At 40.4% G+C, this 19,647-nt stretch overlaps 1 protein-coding gene across 1 annotated transcript in view; it reads left to right on the plus strand.

The window, feature by feature from the left end:
* ARHGEF28 (Rho guanine nucleotide exchange factor 28) overlaps window positions 1-19,647 on the plus strand; it is a 138,475-nt gene that overhangs the window by 13,664 nt on the left and 105,164 nt on the right. Inside the window, exons 4-7 of the mRNA XM_056849020.1 lie at window positions 4,054-4,237; window positions 5,954-6,134; window positions 13,016-13,088; window positions 18,933-18,985. Of these exons, the coding sequence (XP_056704998.1) occupies window positions 4,054-4,237; window positions 5,954-6,134; window positions 13,016-13,088; window positions 18,933-18,985 (491 nt within the window). The remainder of the gene's footprint in view (window positions 1-4,053; window positions 4,238-5,953; window positions 6,135-13,015; window positions 13,089-18,932; window positions 18,986-19,647) is intronic.

Consider the following 19,647-nt stretch of genomic DNA (forward strand, 5'->3'; position numbering starts at 1 on the left):
GTTCAGTTGAAATTCTGGGAAATCTCCTGGCCTCACCTAGAGGTTGGCAGCCCTAGCAATATCTTAATGAAGGGATGCAGCTTCCTTGGAATTTGCTCTGTGTGGTTGATTCCCTTAGCCTATGGCATGCTCCTGACTGTAGTGTGGGAGCATGGGGTGAAGCTTGGCACCTAGCCCAAGTCCTCTTGCACAAGGCTCTGTGCTTTCTGTTCAGCTTCCTGGGCCCCAGGCCACGCTTTTTAGCAGAAGGCTGAAATTGCCACAGGTAGACACAGTTCAATAGAAAGAAGTTAGGTTTGCCAACCTCCAGGTGGTCTAGAAAAAAAGGAAAGGCTCCGTGCTGTATAGTAGGCAAGGCAAACCAGAAACAGCACGCAAAAACAATATGATATAAATATAAATATATTAAAGTGACAAGTGAAAAGGTGAAATAAGCAAAAATATAAACAGCAAAATGCACAAATATATACAACAAAAAATTCCCAGCCTAGACAATTCAAACAATCGTCAGAATTGATATAACAAGTTCAAAGATAAGTATTCAGATCACAGATCTTGAAAATGCTTGTTCTATATAATCTTGTATTTCTCATTTCCAGGAAGAAGTAGACAGAAGACTTGGGAACAAACATCAAGAATTAATCCATAGCTTCATTGATAGGACGTGTTGTCTAGATCATGTGACCACGTTTCGCTATGGCTTCATCAGCTATGCATCAGCTATGATACCTATTAGGTGCATTCTATTTCCTCTTTTTTTGATTGCATAGCTGATGAAGCCCATAGCGAAACGTGGTCACATGATCACACGTCCTATCAATGAAGCTATGGATTAATTCTTGATGTTTGTTCCCAAGCCGCCTGTCTACTTCTTCCTGCAAAAGAGAAATACAAGATTATATAGAACAAGCATTTTCAAGATCTGTGATCTGAATACTTACCTTTGAACTTGTTATATCATATCAGTTTCTGACGATTGTTTGAATTGTCTAGGCTGGGAATTTTTTGTTGTATATATTTGTGCATTTTGCTGTTTGTATTTTTTCTTATTTCACTTTTTCACTTGTCACTTTAATATATTTATATTTATTGTTTTTGCATGCTGTTTCTGGTTTGCCTAACCTCCAGGTGGTGGCTGGAGATCTCCCCCTGTTACAACTGGTCTCCAGGTGACAGAGATCAGTTCACCTGGAGAAAATGGGTCACAAAATCCTAGGGGTCATCTTGTACAAGTCTTGATTGCATTGACTCTGGGTGGTAGCTTGGGGGAATATTTGTCAAGAGGTTCATGGTGGCACTTGGCAGCCCTGAGCACAAGGTCTGTTCTAGCTAGGTAACACAAATTAGCTGTGAATCCCCGAATTAGCACTGGTAATAGTGGCGCATGGTAAATGGTGAATAGCAGGACAGCAAGAAAGATGCAGGTTTGATCTTTCCTGGCTCAGAAATCCAGGAAGAGTTCTTTAGGCAAGACTTCCATGTAGAATGAGGACAATCTAGAAAACTGGTGGGGATACATTAGGGAAAACAGTACTGAGTTGCCAGCTTAACACTGGGGTGGAATTTTCACTATAACAAATAACTAGCCCCTTTGTTTTCTGTAAAGACCAAACAATGAATATAATGAACTCTTACAAAAAAGAAAAAGGAAGCATTCTGAAGAAAACACAGTGTAGCGACAATGGACCCCAGTTAGGGCCCTCAACGTAGATTTATTGTGGTCCCAAACTCCCACTGAAAGAAGTGGGAGTCTGGGAAGTGCAAAGAATGAAGAATGGGCACAATGGTTTGTTTGCTGGTGGTGGACTGCCTCTCTGTCTTGGATTGCACTGACCGTAGTTGACGTCTTGGCTATATCTAGGGTTTGTTTGCCATATATAGTGTGATGTAATGTGCTTTGTAGTATTTCTGAATGCTACAAATATAATTTTAAATGATGTGAAGAAAGCCTTTCTAGTCTCGAGGATGTTGTTTGAAAAGTTGGTACATGCCATGGGTTCCTGGTCTCTGTATAGGCAGCAAAAATACTTCAGCATTGTCATTCAACATTTCTTATGCAACAGTTAATTTCTGAGCGGGGAACATAAGATTTAAAACATCCTTTAGCATATTCTAAGAAATACAGAGGAATGTTAACAAGGTAATCTGTATGTATTCTACTTAAAAGTAAATTGAAAATGATCTGTTTTATTTATAATAGAAATGTTAAATATGAAATTCATGCATTTAAATGTCAGTCTGCATTTTGCTTGGAAATGTAGGACTAAGGCCTTTTTCTTCCTCTGTTCTCCCCACTCCCCTGCCAACAAGTGGTCTGCTCACATGGTTTTCTGTAATCTATGAGGTAGAGCTTGAAGTTGACCTGGCCATAGAAATTGCTGCCATATTATTCTATGAGTGGCTGGCTCCAGTGTTACAGTGTGTATGTGAACTGACCACTCACATTAGTTGTGGAAAACGAAAGTTAACATATAACTTGTGAATTGCCTTAAAGTGATAGTACAAATGTAGTAGCAAACAAATGGGTACAATTTCTCATAAGAAGTTTTATTGAGAGATTAGGGTGGCTCTCGTGTCATAAGTGATGTGATGCAATCTAGGAGATTTGACCTAGTTTTCTTTAATATGGCTCTGTATGAGTTAGCCTGAGTTGAAATGGGGCTCCTTGTTTTTTTATATAAATTTTTATTAATTGTTATAAAACAAAACAAACTGCTACAATAATAATAATATATAATTTTTTTTAAAAAAGATAATACAAAATAGTATCTATATTTACTAATTAGTACATTAATAGATACAAAATTGTAAGATTCAAAAAGATACCCCTTCGACCCTCCACCCACCGTAAAAAAGTGAGCTATCACCCGACTTCCGAAGAAGTGTCTAAACAGTTTTTGTAAAATATCTATTAACAGTAAAATATATAATTATTAAAAACTAGTTTCTATAACTCACTAATTAAAATCCATTTTTGCCAGTTTATCCCAATATGTGGCGGCCTTTACCCAAGTTTTTTTATATTCTTCCATATCCTTTCCATGTAGGAATTCCGTTAGTTTGGCCATCCTCATATACATCCATAATTTCTCTCTCCAGTCACAAATTGAAGGTTTATTCATTTGCTTCCAAACTTTAGCTATTACAATTCTTGCAGCAGCAAAACTATATTGACAAATAACTCCTTGTTTTGTTGCAAAACTTCATATCCTCTATGAAAAGGGCAGCATTTTGGGGGGCCCTGCTAACCAGGGCAAAAACGTTTGCCTCCTTTGAAATGGTAACTCACCCTCCGTAGAGCAATGGACAGCAAAACTCACTCATCGTTGCTGGTGGAGAGTTATCTGATGACCATTTTGTCATGAGCAGTGCCCACTGAGCTCACTGGGTGATGTGCACTGACCTTTATTCATGGTGGGGACATGTGGAGTGACAAGGAGGGAGCAAGAAGCATCAGGACTGCTTTGTACTTGATGCAAGAGTTCCTGCAGGACAGAGCTTCTAAAGCGTGGTCAGAGGAAGTCTTCTTGAGTTAAAAATATGTAACGTTTCTTTCTCCTGGGCAAGTGTAAAGCAATGGAAAAGGGAAGAAATGGGAACACTGAAATCATTTATATACTTGAAGGTCTTCATAGAGAGCAGGCAATAGGCATTCACTTCATTCGGTCAAAGGGTAGACATAATAGAGCTGGGAGGAGTTTGTGCTTCCTGGTAGACTGTAAATTCAACTTTGAGGATTTTAGACATAGAGATGGCTGCGACCATAATAAATTAAGTAGTGCATGCTGAGTGTTTACTAATCCTGTGAGTGGAAAAAACTGAGGAATAAATATGGGTATCCCCCCCCCCATTTATATTCTCTAGTGTCACAATATAGCAGGAGTACAATAGGGTTTGGGATTTTGTGTATGTGATTCCAGGTTTATGTGTAATCATTGATTTGGGATTAAATATTGCTTGTATTTGCATACATTCAGTAAAAACTATGTAGTTCAAAATATTGTCGAACTATGTAGTTCATTTCTAACATAGACACATATATATGTATTTCAGAATCTAAACCCAAAGAGACACTTCTCCATCTTGCAATGAGACTGGGTTTGGTTAAGCTTTCCCAGTTCCTGTTATCTATGCCGGGTGGGACAGATGCAGTCATTCTGCCTAATGAAGATGGGTCCACACCATTGGAGTTGGCCTTACAGAATGGACACTTCAGTCTTGTTGATATAATCTCCAAGTAAGTATCATGACTTAAGAACACAGTCCAATGACTGATTTTATTTGTATTACTGTGTTTTATTGAATTATTCCATTGTTGGTGTTGAGTAGAGTGCTGTTTATCTCAAAAGAGCATACACAGATCATTTGCTTATATCCTAATATGATACTCATACTTGGACTACTTTTTGGAGTTGATATTTCCTTATGAAAATTACCCTATGTCAAGAGCAAATAACAATGTGATAAAAAAATAGTATGGGGAGATCAGCCCCTGTCCTGTTTACAATCTAATGTGTTCTGTTCACAAACTTTGATTGGCTTGTTCACAAACGAACAGGCCAGCCAATGAAGAAAACTCAAAGGAAAGACAGATAAACATCAGTATAATGTCCTATGCAAAGCGTTGTTTCATATCTCTTTTCACTCGAGTTCCTACAGGAAATAGAGAGTCATACAAAATTAGAACTTTGTAATTTTATTTGTTTATTTTATTTCTACCCCACCTTTTCCCCCAGTGGGGACTCAAGGTGGCTTACACAATTCTCCTCTCCTCTATCCTCACAACAACCTTGTGAGATAGGTTAGGCTGAGAGGCTGTGACTGGCCCAAGGTCACCCAGCGAGCTTCCCTGGCAGAGTAGGGATTCAAACCTGGTTTTCCGGGATCCTAGTCTGATGCTCTAACCAATACACCACGCTGGCTCACTTTCTCTCTGAGCAATTTGGGTTGGATTCTCCAGTTGCATAACTTGCTTTTGGTTAACTTACCTCACGTGATTTCTTCTCCTTTTGTAACCTCTCCTTTTGTAACCTTTACGTGTTGACAACTCAGCCACGTATTTGTCACTCTTTGCTTGCCTAGTTTTATCCCAGTTTTGGACTCTCTGATCAACTCTTGAAAGAGTTCTCTTGTTTGGGGCACTTCAGCCTCTCTGTTAACCAAACGTAGTGGACTTTTTGTTCCACGACAGGCAGCACAGCTTTCAAGGCACTTGATATTCTGTCTCTTACGATGATGTACCTGAGCTTTGTGATTTGCATTGTGGAAGATCATTTGAATCGCTACCTATTTGTCTTCACCCTTTTGTCACTAAATAGTCATAATACACGGCCAGGAAGGTCTCCAGAAAAGAAAGCAACCAAAAGAGAATCAAGAGAAATAATTTACTAAAGATATAATTTGTTAAAAAAAATTTTTTTGCTTTGGAATCTATTGCCCTTTTGTTTATGGCTTTACATAACATACAGTTTGGGTGAAATTATACATGCAAATGAGGAAATGACTCAATAACTCTGTTATCACACATGTTGTTATGAATGTCTCGCTTGTTTGGAACATTCAAACAATGCAACATTCCCTTGAGAGGGTATGTTTTGCACTGCAGTATGCTAATAAGCTTGCTAGCTGCCATTTCAGTTAGGCTGCCGTATGTGGCAATGTCCATGGTAAAACAGGCTGCTTCTCTTTACAACTAATAGGCAAAAACTAGGGGTAGCTGTTAGATTCCTTTAAAAAAATAATATCCCCCCCCCAGCTTTGACATGTGGATTCTTGGGCAACAGTTTTTCCGGCTGTGCTTTTCATTTCATGCTATTTTTACCTGAGATCTTTGCAGTAGGTAGGTTAGAATTTGAAATGGTGAAATTCAGTGGCAGTGAGGAGTTGCATACCTTTGTTTTGTGGTTCCCTGTGCTCTGCACTCTTCCTCTAATGTCCGGACTGTGTGTTTTAGAGCCCAGGTCAGCCATCCGTTTGAGATATCACAAGTGGAGCTTGGCGAGAATGCTGTCCTACAATTTGTGCATTCATCAGGATCTCTGACGCTGACATTTAATCGTACCGCAGACCATTCGCTAGAATCCGACATCCAACTCTTCAGGAAATACCTCAGGGATAGAGCTTTTCTTCACAAGGTAAGCCCCCGAACTGTTGCAAAACTGAGAAGTGTCTTTTCAGTGAGATTTTTCATCCATTTGTTATTCTTGAGGGGTAGTTAAGTTGTTCCCTTAGATGGAACTCTCCAGAAAATAGTCAGAGCGTTTGTTCTTTGTGTGTTGTACGTCTTGCACCAACAGCTTCAACTGGGTGGTTTGTAGAACATGAAAGCAGGATTTAAACCAACAAACAACTGTCTTGTGTTTACAGTTCTTACTTCAAGGACAGATCAGTCCTATCCTTTGATATGATTTCTGCTGATTTATCATTCTTGCTATGTTTGCTGTCAGGTTGCTGTGCTCTGCTGCCCTTTTCTGGGAGGTGTCACTATTTTAAGTTGCATTGATGCTGTAGTGCAGCTCAAGCCCTGTGTCAATATTCTGGGAAATGCTTAGGAAGAGCGCAGGGGCAGATGCCCTTGTCCCTTTCGCCATTGCTGCTAGAGAAATCTTCTCTTCCATCTTACATTGGGGAAGCTTTCCTCCTGCTGTTTCTTTTTCCGGTTCAGGAGTTTAGAATGGGTAAAAAGTCATCTAAGCTTCAAAACGTTGAGTGGAGGAGTTTGTATGTGTATTAAAAGAAAGCCCTCTAATCTAGATCAGTTACACTTACAGGGCAGTTATGTGTTTGGGGCAGCATGTGTGGTTGAGGCAATAGCAACTGGGCTATGCCTGACCCAACAATCTGGCTTCTATGGTGCAGTTCAAGGGAATTAGTAGGAAATGTCTAGAGGAGTACACAATACACAGAATAAACAGGATTTCCTGGGCAGACAAGTGGTAGAGGTTGTTCAGAATGTGGAAGAAAAACTATAAACAGATGTTCGTGAAATTGCTGAAGATTAGAGGTTGAAAGGCCTGGGACAGTTTAACTGCTGAGGCCCTCACCTCATGTCAGTCTTTTTTCCAGTGGGATAGCTGTGTTAGCCTGTTGTAGAGAAATTAAACCAGAGTCCTGACCCTAGAAGCTAAAATGACTAAACTGAGGCTATCGTATTTTGGTCACATCATGAGACGACAAGAGTCACTGGAAAAGACAGTCATGCTAGGAAAAGGTGAGGGCAGCAGGAAAAGAGGAAGACCCAACAAGAGATGGATTGACTCAATAAAGAAAGCCACCGCCCTCAATTTGCAAGATCTGAGCAGGGCTGTCAAAGATAGGACAGTTTGGACGACTTTCATTCATAGGGATGCCATGAGTCGGAAGCGACTTGATGGCACTTAACACACATGCACCCGCTGTACCCTACAGATTTATAAGTGGTAGGTAGCACGGCAGAGTGGGTGCAAATAAGATGTGTGTGTGTGTGTAAAGTGCCTTCAAGTCGCAGCTGACATATGGCGACCCCTTTTGGGGTTTTCATGGCAAGAGACTGATTTGCCAGTGCCTTCCTCCGCACAGCAACCCTGGTATTCCTTGGTGGTCTCCCATCCAAATACTAACCAGGGCTGACCCTGCGTAGCTTCTGAGATCTGACGAGATCAGGCTAGCTTGGGCCATCCAGGCCATCCAGGTCATCTTATAAATAAGATATAAACTGGGAATAAAATGCTGTAATGTGGCAACCATATTTAGCAGGACTGTGAGACCAGCTATGTTCCAGACACGGAGGGAATGGGTTCAGATGAGGGCACAGCTCGAAGAGCCAACCATGTCTCCCTCTCACCACTTTATTTATTTATTCATTTATTGCATTCATAGCCCTCCCTCATTCTTAGCAAGCTGGGCTCAGAGCGGGTCACAACATTAAAATTCAGAAAAAAACATTAGCTAAAACATAGTTTAAGACATACTTTAAAATTACCTACTCCAACCAATGCAATAAATACAATAAAGCAAGATGGCATTCGTTATTACTAATCACAGGCACTGGAGAAACCTGGCCCGACAGTGGACACCCCCCCCACCAAGTTGCGGGGAGAGGACAGGCAGGCCAGCAATGATGGTAATGAAGAAGAACTGGTGTGTGTGCCATTATTTCTTTCCCTCCTTTCTGTAAGGATGGAATTGCACGTTATGTGGTGTTCTGTGATATTGTTAATCAAACTCCTATGTTTTTTTTTAAATAAACTTAGTGGGGTTCAGCAGGGCACTGAAGTCTTTCTGTGCGTTTCGAATTGCAGAGTGAACATATTACCGAGAGAAGCTGTCAGATACAGCTTTGCTTATGGGGAGGCCAAAGTGTAGCACTTGCCTCTCCCCCCATACCCACACCCCTCAGTATCACTGCCTTTGATCCTGGCGGTGCAAGCAAAAGGTTTCAGTCTTCCCGCAGCATCAGTACTACTTGTTGGAGTTTGCCTCTCTTCCCTTCAGTCTGCAACATTGTCTGTATGCCAGCATAGTGTAGTGGTTAAAAGCGGTAGTTTGGAGCAGTGGACTCTGATCTGGAGAACCTAGTTTGATTCCCCACTCCTCCACATGAGCAGCGGAGGCTAATCTGGTGAACTGGATTTGTTTCCCCACTCCTACACACGAAGCCAGCTGGGTGACCTTGGGCGAGTCACATTCAGCCCCACCTACCTCACAAGGTGTCTGCTGTGGGGAGGGGAAGGGAAGATGATTGTAAGCTGGTTTGATTCTTCCTTAAGTCGTAGAGAAAGTTGGCATATAAAAACCAACTTTTCTTCTTCCAAAAATAAAAATAAACAAATAGCCAGTAAACAGGCAATGTGGTTGTGTAAACAGTTTGAAAAGACAGCCTTATAAGCACAGTCTTCATCAGTGGAAAGATTTGAGTAACTATGCTGAATGGAAAACAGCACTATATCAGGTATGCATCTAATCAATCCTCTCTCATCTCCCCCCCCCCTTCACCGGACCTATGGGAACTCTACTCCAAACAGTCAGATACCAGAATTATGGACAGATCTGAAGATATCCCAATATTACGTCACCATTAATTTTTCAATTTGGATTAATTATAAAAACTCATAACAAACTGGCATTTTACTGTAAATTTTGATCAGGTAATATCTGAATTCATAGCTCTACTGTGCAGTAGCTTATGCCAGGTAAACATAACTTAATAAGAAAGTTTTCATCTAGGGTCTCCAGTCTATTTGTTAACGTGTACATCTTGACATTCTTCCATCATGGAATCCAATGCAGCATATGTATAGTTCCCATCCAATCACTGACCAGAGTCAGACTTGCTTAGCTGCGGCAAGGTTTCTGCCTCATATGCCTTCCAACAACGCCCTGGGACCAAACCCCATTAGCTGTCATCATTCTGTCTGCAAAAGCCTGAACTGACAGAGAACCTTTCTAATCAGCAAATTAAAACAGATCTTGCAACAGGAGATGCATGATGCATACCTATTATCTCCAGGATCAGAGGAGCATGCCGAATATATTAGGTGCTGTGGAACACAGGCAGGATGGTTCTGCCTAGAGGCACCTGGTTGGCCGCTGTGTGAACAGATTGCTGGACTTGATGGGCCTTGGTCTGATCCAGCATGACTTTTCTTATGTTCTTAGAACTTTCCTGATTGGTATTTCTTTCTGCCTATCATTGCTTGCACTAAGGGGTGTGTGTGTGTATGTGTGTGAATAGCAGCAACATTTGCCTATTTGTGTTCACAGGAAGAGATGACTAGAGCTTTGTACGTACATGGGGCTGTCGCTGCACAGCCAAGAGCTGTGAAATAGTAGGGCACCTGAGTTGTATGCCTGTACATTTTAATGTATATAGTCTGTATGCATATGTTCCAATGAGTATGGGTCCAAGTTGGGTAGGGAAGGGATATTGATGCCATGATCCAGCTCTTCACCCAGGTATGTTTGTTGTACACACCTGGAACTTCTAAAAGGCTGCTAGAAACTGTCTGAATTTCATAGTGAATGAATAACTGACCTGAGTTGGCATGTGATTTGTGATTGTGTTTCTCATACTGACTGTTCACACATGAGTGGTCTGTTGTCTGTGTCACTCATCGCAGTGCATGCACCCATAGTGATTTCCATGAAGTGCTATTATTCCTGTATTTATTTTGTTTTTTTCCACACACTGTTTGAATAATGAGCAAGAGATAGGGAGTGGCACCTAAGAGCAAGAAGGATGTGGTTGCTCTGCTATCCTGTCTGACTTGCTTTGGGTGCAAAATGCCTCTTTCTGCTCTTTCTTTAATTCTGCCAGATGTTTACTGTGCAAGCAAGATCTTTTCCCTATAGACGTAGAACATCTGATATCTGGCAGGTATGCTGTCTTTGGTGAATGGGACAATCCTTGAAAATGTTCTCTAAATTGGATGGAAAACACAGAAGCTACAAATGGCTATGACTTTTCCTCGGAAATATGGAAAATTAAGATAAAATTAGTGTAAATTAAATGGGAATTAGGAATTGCACAGTTCTTGTACTCTCTGGTTGAAACTGACTTCCAGTTACTTGAATCCTCCCTGACTTACAAGGTCATTCTGTGAAGCGGGTTAGCCACCTCAAGCAGGTCTGAAGAGGCAGCAAACAAACTTTCTAAATAAATAAATAGGTGTCTCTGCAGTAAAATTAAAAGCATGTCTTACCAGTTTCCAAGTTAAGCCTCCCCAACACTAGTACTTTTTGCCCTTCAGGATAAATGGTTCAGACTTTTCTTGATATGTGCCGAAAAGAGGCTTCTTAAGTCAGCAGGATCTGGGCTAACTCTCTCTTTTTTGCTCCTCCAAATAAAGATGGCTGGAAAGACTTCTAAGAGATGAGCTGCCTTTAGGGCTTTATATAGTATGGTAGCTGTTTTACTCACTTTTGAATAGAACGCCAGTTGTGCTTTCATTCTTGTTCCACCGTCACTTGCAAATAAACAGATTTACTCTAAAATCCCAAAAGATTCCATTTGCCCTTGCCAAAAGGGAAAGCTGCCTTCCAAAGGCATTAACTTTCCAACACTCAAGTGCGGAGAGACTAACAGCCTTTTGAGGGCAAATGGATAAGTGCCAATATGGTGACTGTACGTATTGCTGCATAGGCGATATGCATATCCATATCATGTATACCCTAATGAGTTGTTTAATTTGTGTGGCCAAAGCTCTTGATCTGGCTGGAGAGCTGTCAGAGTATTCAAGTCATCCTTATAACCTGCCGCTACTTGTCCTCTTTAGAAGAAGCTGTATCTCTTATATGAGCTTAAATCCCATTAAGATGGACATATGGAATCCTAATGATTTCTCATTTTTAAAAAAGTTTTAGCAATGGGCGGACAATAATTTGGATCCTATTCAGCATGTGCTTTTTTCTGGCTTCCCCCTGTAGCCCCAGCAACCTCTGAAATGCTGACATTTATAGCATTCATGCAGATGGAAAAAAAACCAGATGGCCAGGGAAGGGGGCTGCAGTGAAGAGGTGGAACCAAGTGAAATTGTCCCCCCCCTTCCTCTTCCTTCTGTGTTTTTTCTGAGGCAAAAAAAATTCCAGTGGATCAGAAATGGCGGCAACCTTGTTTCCCCTCTTTATTGCAACTCTCTCAGGCTCTGTGACTTTTTGTCCACATGAAGCCTGCAGTTTCTATCATTAGTATTTTGGAGGTCTCATGGGGCTAATTGGAGATGGAAGAGGGTGGGAAAGAACTGTGTTCTTGCACATCCTTATGCGTGTGTTCCGTGGGATCCCAGCCTATAACCTCCTGACACAATATGGAATTTACTGAACATCTTATAGCAAGCTAAGGGTTCTCTATCATGGCATAAATTGCTCATTTCCATATAGCTGATGAAAGACATCTAATTTCTTTTAAATCTATCAGCTGTCTGTTATCCCTTTCTAACATATTTATAAGGATCATCATGGGTGTATCCCTTAATTCAGGGATCCATTTCCCGACAGCACCCTCTATATCTGTTGTGTCTTATTTGTGAACAAGGATGCTGAAAATAGTGTTGAAAAAGTCGTCAGACTGGCTGATTCCCAGGTAACTTTTCTGCATGAAGGATATTTACTCCTGTTCTGCAATGCCTGCTTTTAGCCCTCAGTCATCCGTTCTTGTTTTGCTTCTCTTCTTTCCCCCACTGTCTTCTCAAAATGGTTTTTGACTAATCGATCGTGAACCAATTCCTCATCTTCTTTAGCTATTATTCACTGTCACATAATTAAGAATAAAATGTTGTCATCAAGTTACAGCTAATACTCTGAGCCTCATGACTTCTTTCATGGCTTAGGGTAAATTTGTGGAAAGGCACCAGCCTTTTTCCTGTTGGCCAGATTTGTTGCTAGTGGACAGATCCATCCCACTTGGGCTGAGTTCTTACATTAGCTGAGCACTAAGGAAGCCTAACCTGGATGGCCCAGGCTAGCCTGATCTCGTCAGATCTCAGAAGCTAAGCAGGGTCAGCCCTGGTTAGTATTTGGATGGGAGACCACCAAGAAAGTCCAGGGTTGCTGTGCAGAGGAAGGCGCTGGCAAACCACCTGTTAGTCTCTTGCCATGAAAACCCAAAAAAAGGGGTCGCCATAAGTCAGCTGCGACTTGAAGGCACTTTACACACACAAGGAAGCCTCTGCAGTGCTTTCCCTGGTTGAAAAGCTCTGGGCCATGTGGGAGGAATTCTCCCCACTCGAGCAACAGCCTAGTTTCTGGAGGGCTGACAATGGCTTGGAGGGAAATTGCAAGATAAGTCCACCCGATTTGGAGCTATCCCTGAGAGCCAGAAATAATTGACCCCTACAAAGATAACTTTGGTACCTGGCCTAGGGTATACATCTTGCATAAATGTACTGTAAATAAATACTCTGAAGTATGTTAGAGAAGTATCTATGTTTGATTTGAGCATGTTATACTAGGAGCTGTAGGTTGTTTTGATTATAGATTGTACAGTGCATATTTACAATAATTCAACAAGTTTATCATTTGATTTTGTTTTCATTCAAAGAGTCTTACTCCAAAGCAAACAGAGACATTGGGAGAACTGCAGATGCCTTGCAAATCCACATGTTCTGCAGAAGGTAAAGACAGTCTCTTTTGTAAATGTATCTACTAATCCATTGCCAATTATGTACGTAACGTACATTAGAATAGCTTATGCTTTCTGTGCAATCAGAATTGTTCAATGCATGGTCAATTTGGTAAGAAAACTTTTCACCTATAAGTGTGGTTGCTGCTGTTTTGCGGAACAGCTTTTGGTAAAGGCACCATCTTTCAACCTATCTTGTCTGCAAGATTGTTGTGTGGAGAAATACGATCAACACTGTAAAAGCGCTTTGCACACTTGCAAAAATAATTCAACAAGATTTCATTTAAAACGCTTCTGCGGAGAAATGTAAATATCACTCAAGGTATCGAGTTTAGATTAGACAGAGATTCACATTTGATATAGATTCACACTAGTCTATCTCCTGCTTTCCAAGATAAAAAGGAGCTCTTGGGCACATATGTGTTTCTCCTCTCCTCCTTCATTTTATCTTCACAACAACCCTTCAAAGTAGGTCAGGCTGAGATACAATGACTAGTTTAGGATCACCCAGTGAATTTCGAGGAAGAGAGGGGATTTGAACATGGGTCTCCCCTGTCCTAGTGCAACACTAATCGCTACACCATATTGACTTTCACGTTCACACCCTAGTATAACTGAATTAAAAAAAAATAATGTTGCCATACCCAAGAGATTTGACCTACAAATATAACCAGGCTCCTGAGCATAAATAATCTGGCATAAATAATTTGGGCAAAGGGAGATGAATTTCTAGAGGTAACGCTTGGGGGCAGGTCTCTCTTTGATCTGGAAGCTACCTGCTGCTTTCTGCATTTATGGGACCTTTACATATTACCACTTTTTGCCACATATTGCCACTTTTTAGGAGATCTTGCAGCTGCCATTATGCTTTGCCAAGATCTTTAAATGGGTGCAAAGGATACAGTCTACAGTCCTAGACATAAATTAAGTTTCTATTCCTGACTGTAGGAGGGTAGGTTAACTAACCAATTATTATGTTTTCTAAAATGCCAGAAGAGGGCAGAATTCCACTGACGTTAATTGTTTCAGTATTTTCTTTTTAAACATCCTTAATGATAGTGCAGTTAACCCAAGAGCCGAAAATCAAAGCTTAGTTTTGGTATTGAGATTTTTATCTTTTTAAATTTTGAAGACATTCATAATTTAATAAGGTTTATTCTGTCAGTGCTGGCTCTGTCAAGAGTTTGCCTCGTTGAGTCCAGAGTATGGTGAGAAAGCAATACACTATAGCAACCTTGCTCAAGGCTAAGCAGGTCTTGGCCTAGTCGATGCCTGCCTGGATAGGAAAACCTTCGGAGAATCATGTGCGAACCCTTTGAGTTCCATGGTGTAAAGAAAGTGGGATATTAAAGTAATGAAGTAATGATCTCAGATAAATGTTTTAAACTGGAAAGGGGGAATAGCATACAAGGATGTACTGAGCTCTGAAAAGGGCAAAGGAGAAAGCTGGGCCAGGCCTTGTGATCCCGTCAATAGCCATGGTGACAACAGGTGTCGATACACCTATTGTATATTGTCATGATGGATGGTCCAAACTGTGTCACGCAAAGACATCTTTATTGTCATGGGTTGCTTGGGTTCCTTGTGATCCCGTCAGTAGCCATGGTGACAACAGGTGTAGATACACCTATTGTATGTTGTCGGGATGGATGGTCCAAATGGTATCACGCAAAGACATCTTTATTGTCATGGGTTGCTTGGGTTCTTATTTCCCATGGGTGCTTTATTAGTTGCTTTATTAGATTATCCTACTTCTGTCATATTGTTTGAATATGGTTCTTTCGGTTTAGTCCAGTGCTCTTTTATTGCATTTCCCCCTTTATTTTCCTGCTATTTTAGTCCTCTTATTTTGTTAAAAAAAAAAAAAAAAACCACGATTTTACTGGTTTTTTAATTTTTATTCTTCTTAGCTACATCATAGATTTTATGCATAGGGTGAGGGTATCAATATTTTGAATAAAGGGCATGTTTTCAAGTCATTCTAAAGCAAAATAACATATATGAAGATACAAGCAGAAACTGCTGGGCAAACGATGCTCAGAAAGTTGCCTGCTATATTCTGTCAGTGGGTCGCACAGCACAGTCTTATTTCTTCAGAAATGGGTCTCATAAAGTTCAATGGGACTTCCTCTCAAACAAGAGCGCTTGACTGGGCAACCATAAACATCATTGGAAATGCTTCAATACTGTAACCAAAAGAAGGGGGCAGGCCTCAGCATTCAAAACAACTGTTGTTACAACAATTCATATTGTGGGTGGGTCTGAATTAATGATTGCCAGAACCGCTAAGCATCAGGATATCAACAGCTGCTTCGTTTCTCCTGCCTGTTGCTATAGCAATGCATTGGGTTTGGTTGTGTTTCACAACAGGTATTCCAGTGGGTCAGTGTAAAAGGATATAGCACTGAATCTCCCATAGCTTAATTACATTGAAGGTGAACGTGGCTGAAGATGCAGCTGTGCCCCTGTAATCAGCAGGAACTCCCTGCCTCAACAGTCTTTTAAGAGACTAGAACAGGTGCAAATCCACGGCAAATAATAATCAGACTTTGAAGTTAGTTTGCAATCTCCTTTGTGCTTTAATAAACAGAATGTTTCTCTACAAATAGCTGGCAGCTGTGTCAGCTAAGTATCAATAGTATTCAGTAGAACATTTGGGGTGCTTTCACTAGCGTTGCCAACCTCCAGGTAGTAAGAAAAAATAGCACTCGACTCGAAAACAATTGCAATGCTTATATTACACAATAATGAAGTAATAAAGTGACTATAGTGAAAATCAAGTGAAAAAGTGCAGGAACAACAACGACAACAACAATGCACAATGACAAACAAGGTCTTATAAATAATCTCTTAAAGTGCAATGACAATATGGTTCTTTGTACAAGCAGTACAATTCTTAACCATTTCTTTTAATAAGCCAAGAAATACACTTGAACTGCGAGTTCTGACAACCCTGAGAGGCAGAGCAAAAATGACAAGCCCCGTGGGGCGTCCATGAGCCCATTGTTCCAACAAGATGCTGATGAAGCCCCTAGTGGCGAAAATGTGCCTAACAATCCGGAAAGCGTTCCTATTCCTATTCTCCTTTCTGGCTGTGAAGACTTCGTTTGAAGCTAATTTAATTCGTAACTGAGCCTCTTGGCTTATTAAAAGAAATTGTTAAGAATTGTACTACTTGTACAAAGAACCATATTGTCATTACACTTTAAGAGATTATTTATAAGACCTTGTTTGTCATTGTGCATTGTTGTCGTTGTTGTTGTTGTGCCAGCACTTTTTCACTTGGTGATTTTCACTATAGTCACTTTATTACTTTATTATTGTGTAATATAAGTATTGCAATTGTTTTCGAGTCGAGTGCTATTTTTTCTTACTAACACCCCATTATAGCACAGGTGTGATTTTCTTTCCAACCTCCAGGTAGTAGCAGGAGATCTCCTGCTATTTGAACTGATCTCCAGCTGATAGAGATCAGTTCACCTGGAGAAAATGGCTGCTTTGGCCGTTGGATTCTATGGCATTGAAGTCCCTCCCCTCCCCAAGCCCTGCCCTCCTCAGGCTCCACCCCAAAAACCTGTGGCAAAGAGGGACCTGGCAACCCTAGCTTTCACACATGCTAAATAATGCACTTTCAATACACTTTAGCAATAGTTTGCAAGTGGATTTTGCCATTTCACACAGTAAAATCCAGCTGCAAAGTGCATTGAAAGTGGATTGAAAGTGCGTTATTTGGCATGTGTGAAAGTGCAGCCAGTGTTCAGGGAAAATATAAGGAACTATTTAGATGAATACTTTCAGTTCATTCTTTGAAGGGTCGAGTCCATTTTACTGTGATGTCCTCAAGTGCTCTTTATCTGTCTTGTTTTTCCTCTGGTTTTGTGGGCCATTGTGTCAAATTCCAGTTTTTTTCATTCTCTCTCATCTTTTTTCTAATTAGTGGAGATGGCATGGGACAAGCAAACCCCCCCCCCCATCCTCAGAAGCATTTTATCATCAGGTCTACTTTTCATTTTCTGTTTTGCTTGTATTCCTGAGACAGTGTGCCACCTGCAGGCAGTCCAGTATTATTGAACAATCTGCCCGCATACCCTGTGTGTGAGGCGCGAGGAAGAAGAACGCCCTGTTCTGTTCGTTAGGAATGTTCTGCTAGGTGCTTCTAAGGTACCAAAACTAGAGTTAGATGTAAATCTGTCGGTGGCAAGAAGGCTGCATAGTGGCTTGAATTCTGTGTTAATACAGAAGTCTAGTCTTCACCGTTTGCTGGAGAGCTCTGCTGTTGGCTAGCAATTAACTTCAGCAGTGCTTTTCCTATTCAAAGAACACCTCTGTGAAAAATTATAATAGTATATACCAGAGTGTTTAATTCACTCCCAGTTATTCAGTCAGAAAGCGGATGTATCTGATGTGACTTTAATATATGATGCAGTCATTCTCTTGAAAGGAAACCTAGTGAAAAATATGTCACATCTGCATTATAGATTAATCAAGCATTGAGTAATGGACAGCAGTTATTTATTGACTGAAATATTTTGAAACATTAAGAGAATCTTTTGGTCTTATGGTTATAGTAATTTTGCACATATAGCAGCAATTTTGAGAGCTACTTCGCATGTTACAGCTCACAAATTACTTGTGGATATCCTTTCTGTGACACATAAAGGTGGGAACTTGTATGTCTCTCTGCTATCCTGGAAGAGGTCCATGAATTGTTCATTCATTATGTTTATTTCCCACAATACAATTATTTCTTTTCCCTCCCATTCCCAATATACCAATCCTCATGGCTGAGTTAATGCTATAGTCTTTTCCTCCCAGAATAACAAGTCTCGGGGGTTTGATTTTTCAAAATTGCTTTTACAATCTGCTTCTAGCCTGAGAACTGGACAGTTCAAGCTGATAAATGTTTCGTGTTCTGGGTTTTTATGCTGTTTTATGCTCTAGGTTTTTATTGGTTGTTTTTAAAAATGATTTGTTAATTTTAATTATTTTATGTTTCTATGATTTTTACCATGTTTTATGTTGTGAGCTTCCTCGAGCGTGTCGTTGAAGATGCAGCATATGCATTATAAATAAGCAGGGAGAAGCTAGCTGCTGCTCTTCCATAGTTGTTGGAATGGCACTTGCTCACATTTGCATCCCTTGTTTCCAGACTTGTACATGAACTAATAAAAACAACTAAAAGGAAAAACAAAACAGCAATTAAATATACTCCTTTCTTTTTGAGAATAATATTTATTTTATCTAACTGCATAGTTTGGGGTCTAAAAATGTGCAGAATATGCAGGCTGCTAATTCATGATAGTGGTGTCTGTGGCTGGGGGGAAATGAATTAATATGGATTTAGTGCACTATGTCCTTCCTTCAGAGTTTTGAAAAAGAGCCAGGAAACAAAATAATAAAGTAGTCTCAATTGTTCCCGGCAATCAGAGAGAAAGAGCTAGTTCTTAAAATGCATGAGGTTTCCTTTCTTTTTATTAAGTCAGAGTCCCATGTACTATATAATGTGCCTGTGGCAGTCCATGCTGTTTGACAAGTACATATTAATCAGCAAGGCTGGTTTATGATTCAACATGTATTTTCACAGCATGCCCCTTTAAGAAAAAAGAACTTGTTTATAATTAGCCCATTAAAATAACACAACAGCTTATTGTAGAGCCATCTAGTATTTCAACCACAGGCATGCTACTCTGGGAGTAGTACATATTATAAAAGAACATTGTTTGGGCTTTGTGAATCCTTCTGTTTTGTGCTTTTGGTGTGTGTGTATGCGTGGGGAGAACTCACTTCCGCAATTTTCTGCTAGAAGATAATTGGAAAATGTCATTTGTTTAAACAGATCCTGTGGACTTTGTGTCTGTGGAGCCCTCTCTGAAAAATGAAGACGTGAAGGTACAGTTCCACTGTCCTAGAATGACTATCTAAAAATCTACTGAGGTTCCCACCATTTGCTTTGGTACCTGAATACCGTCCAGAATTAAAGATAATATTAGCCAATGTCTGCCAAGTATCACATCTTTCTATCTTTTTTCCAATAACAAAATATATTCCATATCTGACTAATTTCAAAAGGCAGTTTGGCCATGTTGCTAGGGTTGGAAAATATAAGGAGGAAGCCAGCTGCATGTTCTAGATAAAAAGACCTATGGACTTCAAGCCAGTGATGTGCTACTGAGGGACAGCCTCTGAGAAGTTAGGGCTGTTTTGGTTGCAGCTATATTCCTTTGGGGCTTCTTTTTATCATGCTGTGATTTAAAGGTCGCATGCCAATCATTTTCCATGTCTGAAACGGAGAGAAAATTTGTTGTCTTATGACAAATATAGTTAGTTCTAAGGAAATGTTTAAGAATTTCATATATTTCATACCAGAGTGATAGCTGGATATCATATCTAATTCTAAACTAGGCCATAGAGTGTGGATCAAAAAATCCACACATTGGGCCAGGGTAAAATTGCCAGGTCCACCAGCGGGGGATGGGGGGTAGGGTTGCCAGATCCAGGTTGGGAAACTCCTGGAGCTTTGGGGGTGGTGCCTGGAGAGGACAGGGACCTCA

The sequence above is a fragment of the Euleptes europaea genome, chromosome 4 (assembly GCF_029931775.1).
Source record: "Euleptes europaea isolate rEulEur1 chromosome 4, rEulEur1.hap1, whole genome shotgun sequence".
Taxonomy (NCBI): domain Eukaryota; kingdom Metazoa; phylum Chordata; class Lepidosauria; order Squamata; family Sphaerodactylidae; genus Euleptes; species Euleptes europaea.